This window comes from Leucoraja erinacea, chromosome 12 (genome assembly GCF_028641065.1).
Source record: "Leucoraja erinacea ecotype New England chromosome 12, Leri_hhj_1, whole genome shotgun sequence".
Taxonomy (NCBI): Eukaryota; Metazoa; Chordata; class Chondrichthyes; order Rajiformes; family Rajidae; genus Leucoraja; species Leucoraja erinaceus.
Window position 1 is genome coordinate 43,786,980 of NC_073388.1, and position 16,743 is coordinate 43,803,722.

Sequence of the window (16,743 nt, forward strand, 5' to 3'; positions counted from 1 at the left end):
ACAGCATGAAAACAGGCCCTTCGGCCCACCGAGTCCACGCCAACCGGCAATCAGCCCGTACACTAACACTATCCTACACGCTAAATATTTTTACCAAAGCCACTTCACTTAAAAATCTGTATGTCTTTGGAGTGTGGAAAGAAAGTGGAGCACCTGGAGAAAACCCATGCAGTCACACAGAGAACGTACAAACTCCGTAAAGACGGCACCCATAGTCAGGATCAAACCCGGGTGACTGGTGCTGTAAGGCAGCAACTCTACCGCTGCGTCACTGTGCTGCCCCCTCTTGTGGAATTCTGTGTTAGACTGCCCATGTCTAGCTTCCTGAAGAGATTCCAGGTGAAATGACAGTAAATACGAATTGCAATTGCAATTCTGGAGTCTTGAGTGAATGCTAACATAGAAACAAAGCAACATTACAAACATAGAAAAATAGGTGCAGGAGTAGACCATTTGGCTCATCGAGCCAGCAAGGCCAGTCAATATGATCATGGCTGATCACCTAAAATCAGTACCCTGTTCTTGCTCTTTCCCCATATCCCATGATTCCTTTAGCCCTAAGTGCTGAATCTAACTCCCTCTTGAAAACATCCAGTGAATTGGCATCCACTGCCTTCTGTGGCAGAGAATCCCACAGATTCACAATTCTCTGGGTGAAAACATTTTTTCCTCATCTCGAGTCCTAACCTATCTCCTTCCCTCCATCTTTAACTGCTGACCCTGAGATTCTGGACTCATTTTTGTGAACATTTTTCTGCATCTAGCATCTGCAGTTCCTTTAAAAATGAACATCTAAATTATCATAAAACTCTGTCTTGGTGTTTGCTTTGTGTTTGTTCCCTTGACTTTTTCTTTGATTAAAGAGCTGAATCAGATGAAGGGTTTTGGTGACACTGGGCTCCTTGAAGATTTACCTCATGGTCTCAAAGGTCCCCTCATCTGAAAATTTGATTTAGTATTTCTTGAGTTTTTTACTAAAATTGTTCACCAATCTGCCATATTTTTAAAATCTAATGAGCTGAGCAAGTTGGATGACGTCACAATGCCTCTGCACCTCACGGCTAGCTGTGCAGAGGTTTCAATGCGCAGCCTGCCAGCCACTCTTTTCCATGAGCTGCGAGTTACATGGCCCAATGCATCCCCCTTGGTCTAGTGTTCCTATAAGATCTCCTCTCATCCTTCTAAATTTCAATGAATACAAGCCCAGCTGACCCATTCTTTCATTACATGTTAGTTTCACCATGATTACTAGTGTACTATCTAAGCCCACAGAAAGGATTGAGTGGAGGTACTTGAGATAAATGATAAACTGAAGGTCCTGTCTCGCTTGGCGATTTTTTTTGGTGACTGCCGGCATCATTGATTGACATATCAGGTCACTGATAAATAATTGGCATGATGATGTATGACGCGGCGTGATGACGTATGATGCGGCGTGAAGCTGTATGATGCGGCGTGATGCTGTATGATGCGGCGTGATGCGATGTGACGTGGCGTGATGCTGTGTGATGCGGTGTGATGCTGTATGATGCGGCGTGATGCGATGTGATGCGGTGTGATGCGGCATGATGACGTATGATGCGGCGTGATGACGTATATGATGCGGCGTGATAGGGGAGGGGATGAGGTAAAAGGAGCGAATGAATAATATTACTATAATATCAAGGGGGGTGGTTAGTGTATGTGTGTGACGCCGAAGGCAGCCCCCACTCCCGCAACCCGCATTGAGGGGATGGGGCCCAACGGGTCCCCCTTGATCTAGTGATGCTGTATGATCGGCGTGATGCCATGTCTTTCACTATGATGCGGCGTGATCACGTATGATTACTAGTGCATGCTCTATGATGCCCACATGCGGCGTGATGACGTGGATGTGGCGTGATGCTAAATGATGCTGAAGGTCCTGTCCGGCGTGATGGCGTATTTGCGGCGTGATGCTGTATGACGCGGCGTGATGCTGTATGACGCGGCGTGATGCTGTATGATGCTGTATGATGCGGTGTGACGCGGCGTGATGACATATGACGCGGCGTGATGACGTTTGACGCGTGGTGTTTTTTCCAAGTGTCGCAACATTTTTTTTGTCGCCGCTGGATTTTGAAATGTTCAAAATCTTTTGGCGACACCTATATGAAGCTGGCAGTCGTCGAAAAAATCACCAAGTGGGACAGGCCCTATAAGATGCAAGTTTACTTCCAAGAGTTCTTGAAGGCACAATAAGACTCATGTAAAGGACACGGTTAAAAAAAAATGTTGAAAAGAATAGTTGGTACAATGGCACAGTTGGTAGAGATGATGCCTCACAATGCCAGTGACCCAGTTTGACCCGACCTCCGATGTTCTCTATGCACATTGTCCTAGAGAGCATATGGGTTTCCTCCGGGTTTCCTTCCACATCCCAAAGACATGCAGGTTTATTGGCCCTCTGTAAATAGCTGCCAGTCTGTAGGGAGTGAATGCGAAAGTGAGATAAAATAAAACTAGTGTGAATAAGTGATCGATACTCGGTGTGGGACAAAGGGCCTGTTTCTATGTGTATCTTTTAATCAATCAAAGAGACTGTGTATACATAAGGTATTGTAGCCTTGATGATGATTACAAGTAGTTAATGAGAATGAAGAATAAATGTAATGGTGAAAATAAAAAGTGTTGGGAAAAAAATTATGTTTAAACCATTATTATTTCCATAGGCTTTATACACCTATAAAATCAGTCATTCTTAACCAATTATTTAAGCTTGAGGCAAAGTTGTAAGAGCAGTTTTAATCTTAGCAGGAAATATACTGACATATTGAGTAAACATTTTAGCTGCATATTCCATTACATACTGAGATGCAGGAATTATTAGTTGTTCCAAAAACCCAGTGTTTACATTTACATCAAGAGGTGACATTGAAAGGAGATGTGGAGTCAGTATGGATAGAACTAAGGAATTGTAGGGGTAAAAATACCCTAATGGGACTAATCTACAGACCCCCAAACAATAGCCTGGACATAGGGTGCAAGTTGAATCAGGAGTTAAAATTGGCATGTAGCAACAGTAATGGTATGGTTGTTATGGGAGATTTCAACATGCAGGTAGACTGGGAAAATCAGATTGGTACTGGACCCCAAGAAAGGGACTTTGTAGAATGCCTGTGTGATGGATTCTTAGAACAGCTTGTATTGGAGCCTACCAGGGAGAAGTCAATTCTGGATTTAGTGTTCTGTAATGAACCGGATTTGATAAAGGAACTCTAGGTTAATGAGCCATTAGGAGGTAGTGACCATAACATGGTCAGGTTTAATCTACAATTGGAGAGGAAGAAGGGTAGATCGGAGGTGTCAGTGTTACAGTTGAATAAGGGGGTCTATGGGGAAGGAGCTGGCCAAAGTTGACTGGATAGATACACTAGCAGGGATGACAGTGGAACAAAAATGGCAGGTATTTCTAGGAATAATACAGAAGGTGCAGGATCAGTTCATTCCTAGGAGGAAGAAAGATTCCAAGGGGAGCAAGGGACGACCATGGCTGACAAGGGACGTTAGGGACAGTATAAAAATTAAAGCGAAGAAGTACAACTTACCAAAGATGAGCGGGAAGCAAGAGGATTGGGTAATGTTTAAAGAACAACAGAAGATAACCAAAAAGACAATACGGGGAGAAAAGATGAGGTACGAAGGTAAGCTAGCCAAGAATATAAAGCAGGATAGTAAAAGCTTATTTAGGTATGTGAAGAGGAAGAAATTAGTTAAGACCAAAGTTTGACCCCTGAAGACCGAAAAGGGTGAATTTATTATGGGGAACAAGGAAATGGCAGATGAGTTGAACAGGTGCTGTGGATCCGTCTTCACTAAGGAGGACACAAACAATCTTCCTGATATAGTAGTGGCCAGAGGATCTGGGGTGACGGAGGAACTGAAGGAAATCCACATTAGGCAGGAAATGGTGTTGGGTAGACTGATGGGACTGAAGTCTGATAAATCGCCGGGGCCTGATGTTCTGCATCCCAGGGCACTTAAGGACGTGGCTCTAGAAATCGTGGATGCATTTGTGATAATTTTCCAATGTTCTATATATTCAGGATCAGTTTCTGTGGATTGGAGGGTAGCTAATGTTATCCCACTTTTTAAGAAAAGCGGGAGAGAGAAAAAGGGAATTATAGACCAGTTAGCCTGACATCAGTGGTGGAGAAGATGCTGGAGTCAATTATAAAAGATGAAATAGCCGAACATTTGGATAGCAGTAACAGGATTGGTCCGAGTCAGCATGGATTTACAAAGGGGAACTCATGCTTGACTAATCTTCTGGAATTTTTTGAGGATGTAACTAGGAAAATGAACAAGGTAGAGCCAGTGGATGGAGTGTACATGGACTTTCAGAAAGCATTTGATAAGGTCCCACATAGGAGATTAGTGGGAAAAATTAGGGCACATGGTATTGGGGGTAGAGTGCTGACATGGATAGAGAAATGGTTGGCAGACAGGAAACAAAGAGTAGGGATTAACGGGTCCCTTTCAGAATGGCAGACAGTGACTAGTGGGGTACCGCAAGACTCAGTGCTGGGACCACAGCTATTTACAATATACATCAATGATTTGGATGAAGGGATTCAAAGTAACGTCGGCAAATTTGCAGATGACACAAAGCTGAGTGGCAGTGTGAACTGTGAGGAGGATGCTATGAGAATGCAGGGTGACTTGGGGGTGTGGGCAGATGCATGGCAGATGAAGTTTAATGCAGATAAATGTGACGTTATCCACTTTGGTAGCAAAAACAGGAAGGCAGATTACTGTCTAAATGGTGTCAAGTTGGGAAAAGGGGAAGTACAACAGGATCTGGGGGTCCTTGTTCGTCAGTCTATGAAAGTAAGCATGCAGGTACAGCAAGCAGTGACGAAAGCAAATGGCATGTTGGCCTTTATAACAAGAGGAATCGAATATAGGACCAAAGAGGTCCTTCTGCAGTTGTACAGAGCACGAGTGAGACCACACCTGGAGTATTGTGTGCAGTTTTGGTCCCCTAATTTGAGGAAGGACATTCTTGCTATTGAGGAAGTGCAGCGTAGGTTTACAAGGTTAATTCCCGTGATGGCAGGACTGTCATATGCTGAGAGATTGGAGCAGCTGGGCTTGTACACTCTGGAGTTTAGAAGGATGAGAGGGGTTCTCATTGAAACATATAAGATTGTTAAGGGTTTGGACACGTTAGAGGCAGGAAACATATTCCCGATGTTGGGGGAGTCCAGAATCAGGGGGCCACAGTTTAAGAATAAGAGGTAAGCAATTTATAAAAGAGACAAGGAAACACTTTTTCTCACAGAGAGTGGTGAGTCTGTGGAATTCTCTGCCTGTGGAGGCAGGTTCGCTGGATGCTTTCAAGAGAGAGCTAGATAGTACTTAAAAATAGCGGTCAGGGGATATAGGGAGAAGGCAGGAACGGCTACTGATTGGGGATGATCAGTCATTATCACATTGAATGGCGATGCTGGCTTGAAGGGCCGAATGGCCTACTTCTGCACCTATTGTCTATTGTCTAAAAGGCTGAAGAAACTGATCATGTTTCAAGATGCCCATGATAATCAGACAAGTACTTGAAAGGTAAAGAAATCAGGAGATTGTAGGGAAAGATCCGACAAGTACCACTGCCAACCACCCTCCGTCCCCTTCCCCCTATATCTGGCTTTACATTTCACTCCTCTTCTCTCCTTAACTGATAGCATTTTGTCTCCTTATCCTACATGGATAGGACAGTTTTGGAGGGATATGGGCCAAACCCGGGCAGGTGGGACTAGTGTAGCTAGGACATGTTGTCCGGCGTGGGCAAGTTGGGCTGCAGGGCCTGTTTCCACACTATATGACTCTATGCCTATTGTCAACTCTACCCTTTGTCCATCCATCTCCCAATCAAAATGTTCCTCACCTGTATCCACCCATCACTTGCCAGGCTTAGTCCAGCTCCCCACTACTGTTCCAGATTTCTCTCCCCGCACCCCCCTGCCACGGCTACTATCAGTCTGAAGAAGGGTCCCAATGCAAAACATCGCCTATCTATGTTCACCAGAGATGCCGCCTGACCCCCTGTGCACTTTGTGTTTTAGACAAGTGATGCTGGTTGGCAGAGGTGTTGATGAGCTGAATAGATCCTTATGTTTACCGTTCAACTCATCATGAAAAATAACATTGTTTTACCTTGCACTAAGTTATTCTCTTATCATACACTGTAAATGGATCGATCGTAATCATGTATTATCTTTCTGTTGACTGGTTAACATGCAACAAAAGCTTTTCACTGTACCTCGCTACATGTGACAATAAACTAAACCGGACTGAACTCTCCAATATGTTGAAGCAAAAGTGGGATTATGCTTAGCGTGAACGGGTGATCGATGGTCGGCAGGAACTCAGTGGGACGAGGGGACTGTTCCCCATGCTGTATCTACCAATCAATCAATCAATCACTTTCTGCTTATTACTGGATGGTGCAACATACAGGGGAATATATTTCCCATCATGTCTGTGCTGTTCAATCCCACTCTTTAGCTGCTACTTCATTACATTGTGAGTTCTTTCCCCTTCCAGCATCAGTTATCCTCATTAGAAGGTGACTAGTAAATGTACTTCAGTTGCCCTGTGAGGCAGCAGATTTTGGATTCCAGTCTCTATGTAACATTAAGATACCTCTGGTTACAAAACTAATTTGTTGCCTGCAATTACAAACAGTTTATTTCCATTTACCTTCGGGAAAACATTTGTGACTTTGAGGACCTCCACCAAATCCTTCCTAACTATTACACTTAAAGCAGTTGAGTTTTTCCAGCTTCCTCGGATCTCCAGTATTTCGTTATACCCTGGCATCAGACGGATAAATAGATTTCCCCGCTGCTAAAGGATGATTGAGTTGAACCCTGTTCAACTTTCCATTGGTCACATACAGTCTTCGAGTTCACTCCTGCAAGTGTCCAGTTAATCCCTTGGATCCAATGTCACTGAGAATAAACGCAATGAACTTTAACTGAACAAATTGCGTGCCTTTGTGACTTTACAACCAGTTTGTGGTTTATTGGTGGCTAATAAAGGTTTAAACATAATGTGGCCAATGGCCTTAATGTAGACAAGACAAACATTAAACCAATAAAGAATTTTCAGTTCATAAGATACTCCCCGAAGCTAGAGGAATAATCTTCGATGTTGGCATTAACTCAGCAAAGACCAGGAATAAATATTACGAGGAATAAGAAGATTCCATTCAAAACATCACACAATTAAGAAACTGCATTGGCATTGTGTATGAAATATTTATTGAATTGCTGGTTGAAATTTATTTGAAAGCATCAGGATAAAACCATGTCCTTGATCTTTTGAGTTTAACACAGAATGTAGTAACAGCCTTGTGCTGTGCCTCTGAAATGTAGTTATGTTGACTGCAATGGAACCAAATTTCAGAATTCAATGTAGGGAACAGCTGCTACTACTGTTACCATTTTAGCACCAATGATCAAAAACAAATGTCTAACTTCTCGCTCCTCTGCATACTAATATTTGTAATTCCATTTTCCATGCCTATATAATCAGCAACAAAATATGTGCTTTAGCCCCCATGGCAATGCCAATAACAATTAACCAACTATATCAGTCCCACTTACCAGCACTTGGTCCATAGATTACATTCCTTGATGATTCAAGCACACGTTTATGTATTATTTATATGCGGTGAGCATCTTTGCATCCATCATTCACTCAGGTAGTATACTCCAGATTCCAACTACTCTCTGGGTGAGAACTCAGTGATCCTAGACTTGCCATTGCTGAACTGTGTCTGTGCTTTGCCTCAAATAAATACTTGCTAACATCATTATCTTGCCATTTATTCCAGACCTGATGTACAGAGTGGAACTTGCAGGCGGCTTGGGTGCTATCCTGATCCTGATCACCTTCCTTGTGACCATTTACAAATGCTACAATATCGAGATAATGCTCTTTTACAGGAGCCACTTTGGAAGTGACGAAGCAGAAGATGGTAAGCAGATACACATTTGAATAAAGTGTATGAAAGAACTGCAGATGCTGGTTTAAACCAAAGAAACACACAAAATGCTGGAGTAACTCAGCAGGACAGGTAGCATCCCTAGAGAGAAGGAATGGGTGACATTTCGAGTTGAGATCCTTCTTCAGACTGACGTCAGGGAGGACGTAGATAGCAGGTTGCGCTGGGCCTTTATGCCCCTGTCACACTTAGGAAACCTGAATGGAAACCTGAATGGAAACCTCTGGAGACTTTGCGCCCCATCCAAGGGTTCCATGCGGTTCCCGGAGGTTGCAGGTGGTTGTCGGAGGTTGCAGGTAGTGGAAGCAGGTGGGGAGACTGACAAAAACCTCCGGGAACAGCACGGAAACCTTGGGTGGGGCGCAAAGTCTCCAGAGGTTTCCGTTCAGATTTCCTAAGTGGGACAGGGGCTTAAAAATCTATCCCTCTTAAAACCTCTCCCATCTGCTCCAGGCCTGGCCTCAGCCACAGATAAAACATGTGCAATGTCCATCAGTGGAGCATGAGGCTAGAGACACACCACAACTCCAACTATCCCATTCTTCCAGATTCTAGACCATGGTCCCGAGATATTGGAACGGCAAAGTGGTGCAGACAATGGAGGAAGCCCAAGACAGAAAGATCAGCATGGGAATGGGAGGGGGATCAGAAGATCAGGTAGGTTCAGGCGGATTGAGCGGAGGTGTTCAGCAAAACGATTGCCGAACCTACACTTGGTCTCGCCGATTTACAGGAGAGACTGAGCGGAGGTGTTCAGTGAAACTATCACCGAGCCTGCTATATCTTCCTCCTCCCCTGTCGTCAGTCTGAAGAAGGGTCTCGACCTGAAACATCACCTATTCCTTCTCTCCAGAAATGTTGCCTGTCCTCCTGAGTTATCCCAGCATTTTGTGTCTAACATTTGAATAATGTTGTGTTTCTCCGATGATAAGTAGTAAATAATGTGTGGCACTTCAATATCCATTTGCTGAAAGAGTGGATATTGTTGCGTGATATAGTCATGGTTTATTATCCTTGCAAAGTCAAGACTGTGCAAGGCATTAAAGTAACCATTTTTCATCAGAAGGAATGTGAGATGTAATATATCACTCAAAATGACAGGTTATCTAAACTGCATGGTGTTTAAATTGAACAAAAGATACATCTAATGCTATTGATTTTAACAGTTACTTTTAGGGAGAGTAATCATAAAAATATGTAAAATTATAAGAGGCATAGATAGGATAGACAATCAGAATCTTTTTCTTAGGGTGGAAATGTCAAAGACTAGAGGGTGTCGTTTTTTAGGGTCAGAGGGGCAAAGTTTAAAGGAGATGTGCAGAAGGTGTTTTTTACACCAAGGGTTGTGGGTGACTGGAACATACTACTAGGGGTGGTGGTGGAAGCAGATGTAATAGTGGCATTTAACAGGCATTTAGGAAGGCAGACGATGGACAGTGGATCACGTGCAGACACATGAGACATGGCATTCTGTTTGGCACGGACATTATGGGTCGAAGGGCCTGTTCCTGTGCTATACTGTTTCATGTTCTATAATATTGTACAAGAGATGGTTAAAGCTGCTATATAAATGCACCTGAGATCAGGTCCTGATGGGGAGTCACTGAGATACTGTTGCCAAGAACATGGATAGGACAGGTTTAGAGGGATATGGGCCAAACGCAGGCTAGTGGGACTAGTGTAGATGGGACATGTTGGTCATTGTGGGAAAGTTGGGCTGAAGGGCCTGTTTCATTGCTGTATGACTCTATATCAACTGGCTCAAGAGGCAGGGTCTACAGAAGAGCACTAGTGGACTGAAGAGGAAATCTCATGAAGAGCAGTGGGTAACAACGGGGAAAATAGGAATTACTAGACTGCTCAATGGGTAACAGACACTGACTTGATGAGCCTAATGTCTTCTGTAAATGCTGGACCTATTCTGTGATTCTAAAAGCCTTTTCCTTTTCTCTATGTATTAATGCTACTTAGAAACTGTAAAAGCAACACACTGACTTTGACAATCTGTGATTGTCCATGTAATGCATTCCCTTTGTTGATTGTGGAGACCACAAAAGCTCACAAGAGTTTTATCTGCCAAGTTCTTAGTGCAAATTCCTTAAAATCAGCACAGCTCCAAACCTCGTGGGGATGAACCAAATGCTTTTTTTCTTTAAGTGGGACGGAGTGCTTTATGAATTTAGCAGAATGGTTGACAATGTCAAGACACAGAAGTGGTTAGCACTCAATTCAGTGAGCCATTTGCTTTCTCACATTGGAGGAGGCTTGATTTAGGAAGTCCCACTGTGCATATGGTAAAGTTAAAAATAATCAAGGATATTTACAATAAACACAGATCGTGTTTGGAAATGTGTGTTTGTGAAAGTGAAAGACTGACAGATTTTGTCAGTTTTTGTTGCATTTCATTCAAATGCAGTTGACATGTTTAAACAACGGAATAGTGGAGTTTAACCCAGAATGATAGAGTCAAGGAAAGATTTCATAGGTACTTGCAGGGCAGCTTTTTCATTCCGAGGGTGATGAATGTATGGAACGAGGTGCCAGAGGAGGTAGTTGAGGCATGTACTTTAACAACATTTAAAAGAGCATTTGGGTAGGTACATCCTAATGCCCCTGTCCCACTTAGGAAACCTAAACGTAAACCTCTGGAGACTTTGCGCCCCACCCAAGGTTTCCGTGCGGTTCCCGGACGTTTCCGGAAATTTTTGTCAGTCTCCCTAATGGTCGAAAGTAGTTTCCGCTTCTTCTATGTTCCGGCGATTATTTCAAAAAATTCAAAACCGACCCCGACTAAAAATAGGTTGCCGTTTTAAAAATCGGTAATTTTTTTAGTCGAAGCCGGTTGCAATGCTAGTTGAAGATGGTTGCCGGAGGTTGCAGGTAGTGGAAGGTAAGACCTCCCTGGTGAAATAAAACTGGGTGAAAAAAAGATCCACTAACATAACATAAAAATATGAATTTAAAAACGACTGCCTTTTGCTGATGTCGTCACAATGGGTCTGCACTGTGCTGTGTTCAACGCACTGTGAGTGACATTATAAATATCAAGGTGGGTGGTTAGTGTGAGTGTGGGGGGGGTGGTTTGTGTATAACGCCGCAGGTCCCGTCCCCCCCCGCAAATGAGTTTAAGGGACGGGACCATTTGGTCTAATGAATAATAAAGGTTTAGAGGGATATGGGCTAAATGTGGGCAGGTGCGAATAAAGCAGATGGGGCAACTTAGGTGACACGGACAAGTTGAGCTTCCTGCTGCATCTTTAATCTAATCTCTAAACAGAAATCAAATAATTTCTTCTTTGCAGTGTTAACGCCCAATGGATAGCCTTTGGTTCTGCACATTATCACATCTAGTAACAATGCATCGACTTTCACCTGCTGTGGAATGGTGATAAGGGACGAGCCAAGATTCAGATCCTGCTTTTTATCATGCTTGATTTGAATTGTCAAACACATTCTACACAATCAGAGAACATCGAACAGTATAGCACAGGAACAGGCCCTTCTGCCTACGATGCCTGTGCTGAATGTGATGCTAAATTAAACTAAACCCTTCTGCCTGCACATATCCATATCCCTCCATTCCCCTCATGTGGCTACCGAAAAGCCTCTTCATTGTTCTCTTTGCTTTCACCGCAGACCCTAACAGTGTATTACAGGCATCCACAAAAGATTCTGACTGTTTACCTTATCTTTGCCTCTCACAATTTTCTAAACTTTAATCAGGACTCTTACATTCTAGAGAAAGCAATCTGAGTTTGGTAAACTTCATCTGCACCTTCTTGAAAGCCTCTACTTCCTTCATGTGAAGGGGAGACTAGACTGGACACAATACTCCATATCAACTTTTTATAGTGTTGCAATTTGACTTTCAGACAATTATTGTGTCGACTAACCAAACCATCTCTATGTTTTATCTGTCATGTTTATATATATATATATATATATATATAGTTATCAACAATAGATGTCCCAGCACTGATACCTGTGAAATGCCACTGGTTACAGAGTGGCACAATGATGGACTGGTAGAGCTGAGGCCTCACAGCACCAGGGACCTGGGTTCAATCCTGACTTCGGGTGCTGTCTGTGTGGAGTTTGCATGTCCTGAGACCATGTGGATTTCCACTGGGTGCTCCCATTTCCTCCCACATCCCAAAGATGTGCAGGTTTCCAAGTTAAATGGCTGCTGAAAATTGCCCCTAGCATGTCGGGAGTGGATGAGAAAGTGGGATCACGTAGAACTAGTGTGAACGGGTATTCATTGGCTGGTGTGAAATTGCTGTATCTTCCAACCAAACAAATGATTGATGTAAGAAAAAAACAATGATACCCTTCTACCACTAACCTTGCAATTACAGGGAGCACATCTATACGCCATGCACACTCACACACCACTGGAAATCAGGATTGGTCAGCTCAAGCTCATGTAACTGCACCACGCTGGTGCTCCCACAGCCATCCTGCTAACACAAGGGCCGGCCAGATGGCGCATCGGTAGAGTTGTTGCTTTACTGCGCCGGGTTCGATCCTGACTACGGGTGCTGTCTGTACGGAGTTTGTACATTTTCCCTTGACCTGTGTGGGTTTCCTCCAGGAAGCTCCAGTTTCCTCCCAGGCAGGTTTCCATGCTAATTGGCTTGGTATAAACGTAAATTGTGTGTAGATAGTGTTAGTATGCGGGGGACTGCTGGTCGGTGTAGACTTGGTGGGCCAAAGGGCCTGTTTCCGCTCAGTACCTCTAAATTAAACTAATCTAAACTAAGCTAGGGTACGGTTCAATTCACCTCTTCCCTATTGCGGACATTGGACTTTGACTATGGAACACTACAATGTTGAGAAAGGCATTCTGCACTATGCATCTTCCCTTCGCTCTATCTACTGTACTTGAGTTTGGTTTGATTATATTTATACATAACGTTATCTAATTTGATTCAATAGCATGCAAAACAAAACTTTTTTCCTGTACCTCTGCACCCGTGACAATAATAAACCAAAACCGAAACCGAGCCGGGTGTTCCAGTTTTCTCACATATTCCAAAGACGTGCTCACTGGTAGGACACTTGGCCAGTGAAAATTGCCCCGAGTATGAGTGAGTGGTGGAAGAATCATCGAGGAGTTGACTGAGAGAGAATAGGTGACAGTGAAATAAGAAGAGAATGAATTGATGGGATTCACTCGATGGGCTGAATGGCCTCCTTGAATGTCACCAGAGAGAATGACACTTGAGTACATAGCTCCACCATGAAGCTGACGTTAATTAGCCTGTGAACTGTGGACTGAACTGTTCTCTTACACCTCTGTGAAGGTCCAATATAGTGAGGCATGGTATTGTCCTTAATGCTGATGTTCATGTAATTAACTCTCCTCATTAGATAGAGTATAGAGTCATGCAGCGTGGATGCAGGCCCTTCAGCCCAACTTGCCCACACTGGCCAACATGTCCATCTACACTAGTCCCACCTGCCTGTGTTTGGCCTATATCCTTCCAACCTGTCCTATCCATGTACCTATCCAAATGATTCGTAAAGATATAAAATATGTCTCAACTACATCCTCCTCTGCCTCAACTACCTCCTGCGGCAGCTCATTCTTTATACCCACCACCCTTTGTGTGAACATTTACCCCTCAGGTTCCTATTAAATCTTGCCCCCATCACCTTAAACATATGTCCTCTGGTTCTCGATTCCTCTCCTCTGGGCAAGAGACTACCCAATTCATCAGACAGCTCAAAAAGTTCAGAGTCCATAAACACCTCCTGGTCCGTTTCTATCAATCAATCATTGAAAGCATCATCACCTCCTCAATCACAGTCTGGTACGGTAACACCGATAGTCACTCACTACACAGAATACAGCGCATTGTCTCCAAGGCCTCCAGGATCATCAACTCCCCCCTCCCCTCAATCCATTCCATTTATCTCCAACGTACCTCAAAACGGGCAAAAAAGATCATCTCGGACCACTCCCATCCAGCAAATCACCTTTTTCAGTCTCTCCCTTCAGGGAGGTGCCTCAGGTCACTTGCTACTAAAACCACCCGCTTTAAAAACAGTTTCTTCCCCTCAGCAATAAGAACTCTTAATTCCGTCCAATAATCAGACAATAATATGACTTTTGATGTATACAGTGTCTTGTCTATGGTCTTTGTTTGTTCTTTTGCACTATGTATTGTTGGTGAGATTTGTGATTTGTGATGTGGTATGGATGCACTTTATTACGGTGATCTGTGTTATTAGTGGTATGTAACTAAAGCAGTGTACCATCATGTACCGAACCCAAATACCACCAACCCTGGTTGCGTGGCAAATAAAGATTCTAATCTAATCTAATCTATTCCTCTCACTCGGGCCTCTCGCTCTTCTTCCCTCTCCCATCAGGCAAGAAGTACAGAAGTCAGAAAACACACATCTCCAGATTCAGGGACAGTTTCTTCCCGGCTGTTATCAGGCAACTGAACGATCCTATCACTAAAGTGAGAGCGGTACTAAACCACCATCTACCTCATTGGAGACTCTCAGACTATCGTTAATTGGACATTACTGGACTTTATCTTGCACTGAACATTATTCCCTTTATTATGTATCTGTAGCTGTGGATGGCTCGATTGTAATCATGTCTAGTCTTTCCGCCGACTGGTTAGCACGCCACAAAAGTTTTTTCACTGTACCTCGGTACACGTGACACCAAACTAAAACTCAAAACTTAAACTAAAGATGAGATTCATTCAAGTCTCAATTAAACTATTGAGCAGTGTTCTCGATGTAACACTGGGAGGGTGCATGGGTGTTTTTATGTCATTTTAACTCTTCTTTCACAATCTCTCTAGATAACAAGGAATATGATGCATATCTGTCGTACACCAAAATCGACCCTGACTCACTCACTCAGGAGAACAGGAAAGAAGAGCAATTTGCATTGGAAATACTTCCAGATGTCTTGGAGAAACACTATGGGTACAAACTATTTATTCCTGACAGGGATTTAATGCCAAGTGGAAGTAAGTGAACATAATTTATTCAGGTTTTTTTTATGTGTCAATTTTACATGAAGCTTTGCAGATTTCACAGCTTGTGTACATTGATGCAACCTCTCTGACTCATCCCTCAAGAAGGGGCAACACAGTGACACAGCAGGTAGAGATGCTGCCTCACAGCGCCGGAGAGTCTGGTTCAATCCTGACCTTGGACATGCTAGAGGCTGTTCCCGATGTTGGGGTAGTCCAGAACCAGGGGCCATAGTTTAAGAATGGAGTAAGCCATTTAGAATGGAGACGAGGAAACACTTTTTCTCACAGAGAGTGGTGAGTCTGTGGAATTATCTGCCTCAGAGGGCGGTGGAGGCAGGTTCTCTGGATGCTTTCAAGAGAGAGCTAGATAGGGCTCTTTAAAATAGCGGAGTCAGGGGATATGGGGAGAAGGCAGGAACGGGGTACTGATTGGGGATGATCAGCCATGATCACATTGAATGGCGTTGCTGGCTCGAAGGGCCGAATGGCCTACTCCTGCACTATTGTCTATTGTCTATTGTCATGTGTACCGAGGTACGGTGAAAAGCTTTTGTTGTGCTAACCAGCCAGTGGAAAGATCACTCATGATTACAATCAACCCACCGAGAGTATTCAGATACATGATTAATGGAATAATAGGAATAATGTTTAGTGCAAGATAAAGCCTGTAAAGACCGATCAAAGATAGTCCAAGGGTCTCCAATAAGGTAGATAGTATTTCAGGACTGCTCTCTAGTGGTTGGTCGGATGGTCCAGTTTTAGTGCATGGTAAAGTCCAGTAAAAGATAGCCCGATTGACATTTTACAGAATTTACAATTTCACAGAAGCAAATTAATCTACAAACCTGCACTTCATTGGAATGTGGGAAGAAACCGGAACGCCCAGAGAAAACCCATGCAATCACAGGGAGAATGTACAAACTCTGTACAGACAGTGCCTGTGGTCAGGAGCGAACCCGGGTCTCTGGCGCTGAGAGGCAGCAACTCTACCGCTGCGCCACTGTTTTATTTGTTGACTAAAATGCGACTCTGCAACACCTGACACTTGCGGGGAAGTTACACAAGGCAGTTCCAAGTTCTGACCACAATTCTGAGCCTTGCTCTCCTTCACACAATGCCCTATGTGGCTAGATTCATCAATCTTTAGAACCACTTCTCCATTCTTTACCCATATTGGCCTCTGTAAGCTGCCACTGATTTTGTTCCCACTGCCTCCTCTCCACATTTTGTCAGATTCTGCAAGTGGTCTCTTCTGTGCTGTACTTTAGTTTAGCTTAGAGATACAGCATGTAAATAGACCCTTCGGCCCACGGGATCTGCGCCGACCATCGATCACCCATACACTAATTCAATTCAACATACGAGAGACAATTTACAGAGGCCACATAACCCTCAAGTCTGTACATCTTTGGAGTGTGGAAGGAAACGGGAGCACCCAGAGTCACAGGGGTTACGTACAAACACTACATAGACAGCACCCTTGGTCAGGATCAAACACAGGTCTCTGACACTGTGCGGCAGCAACTCTAGTTCGTAAAAATGCCGAGTGTTATCTTGGCCTTAAAGTCCTGGCGGCGACACTGGGTCAGTGATGTTTGAGTCACCCTGGCCTAGTGATGCTTATATATAAGCTGTCATCAATCAGTATACTTATACTTAATATCCTAGAGTCTGCAAATTGTTTCACTTAATTCTCCCCTTAGTCAATAT

General features: G+C 43.6%; 1 protein-coding gene across 1 annotated transcript in view; it reads left to right on the top strand.

The window, feature by feature from the left end:
• Positions 1-16,743, top strand: part of il1rapl2 (interleukin 1 receptor accessory protein-like 2) — an 841,694-nt gene that overhangs the window by 784,925 nt on the left and 40,026 nt on the right. The window contains exons 9-10 of the mRNA XM_055644012.1: positions 7,856-7,999; positions 14,854-15,024. Coding sequence (XP_055499987.1) covers positions 7,856-7,999; positions 14,854-15,024 — 315 coding nt within the window. The remainder of the gene's footprint in view (positions 1-7,855; positions 8,000-14,853; positions 15,025-16,743) is intronic.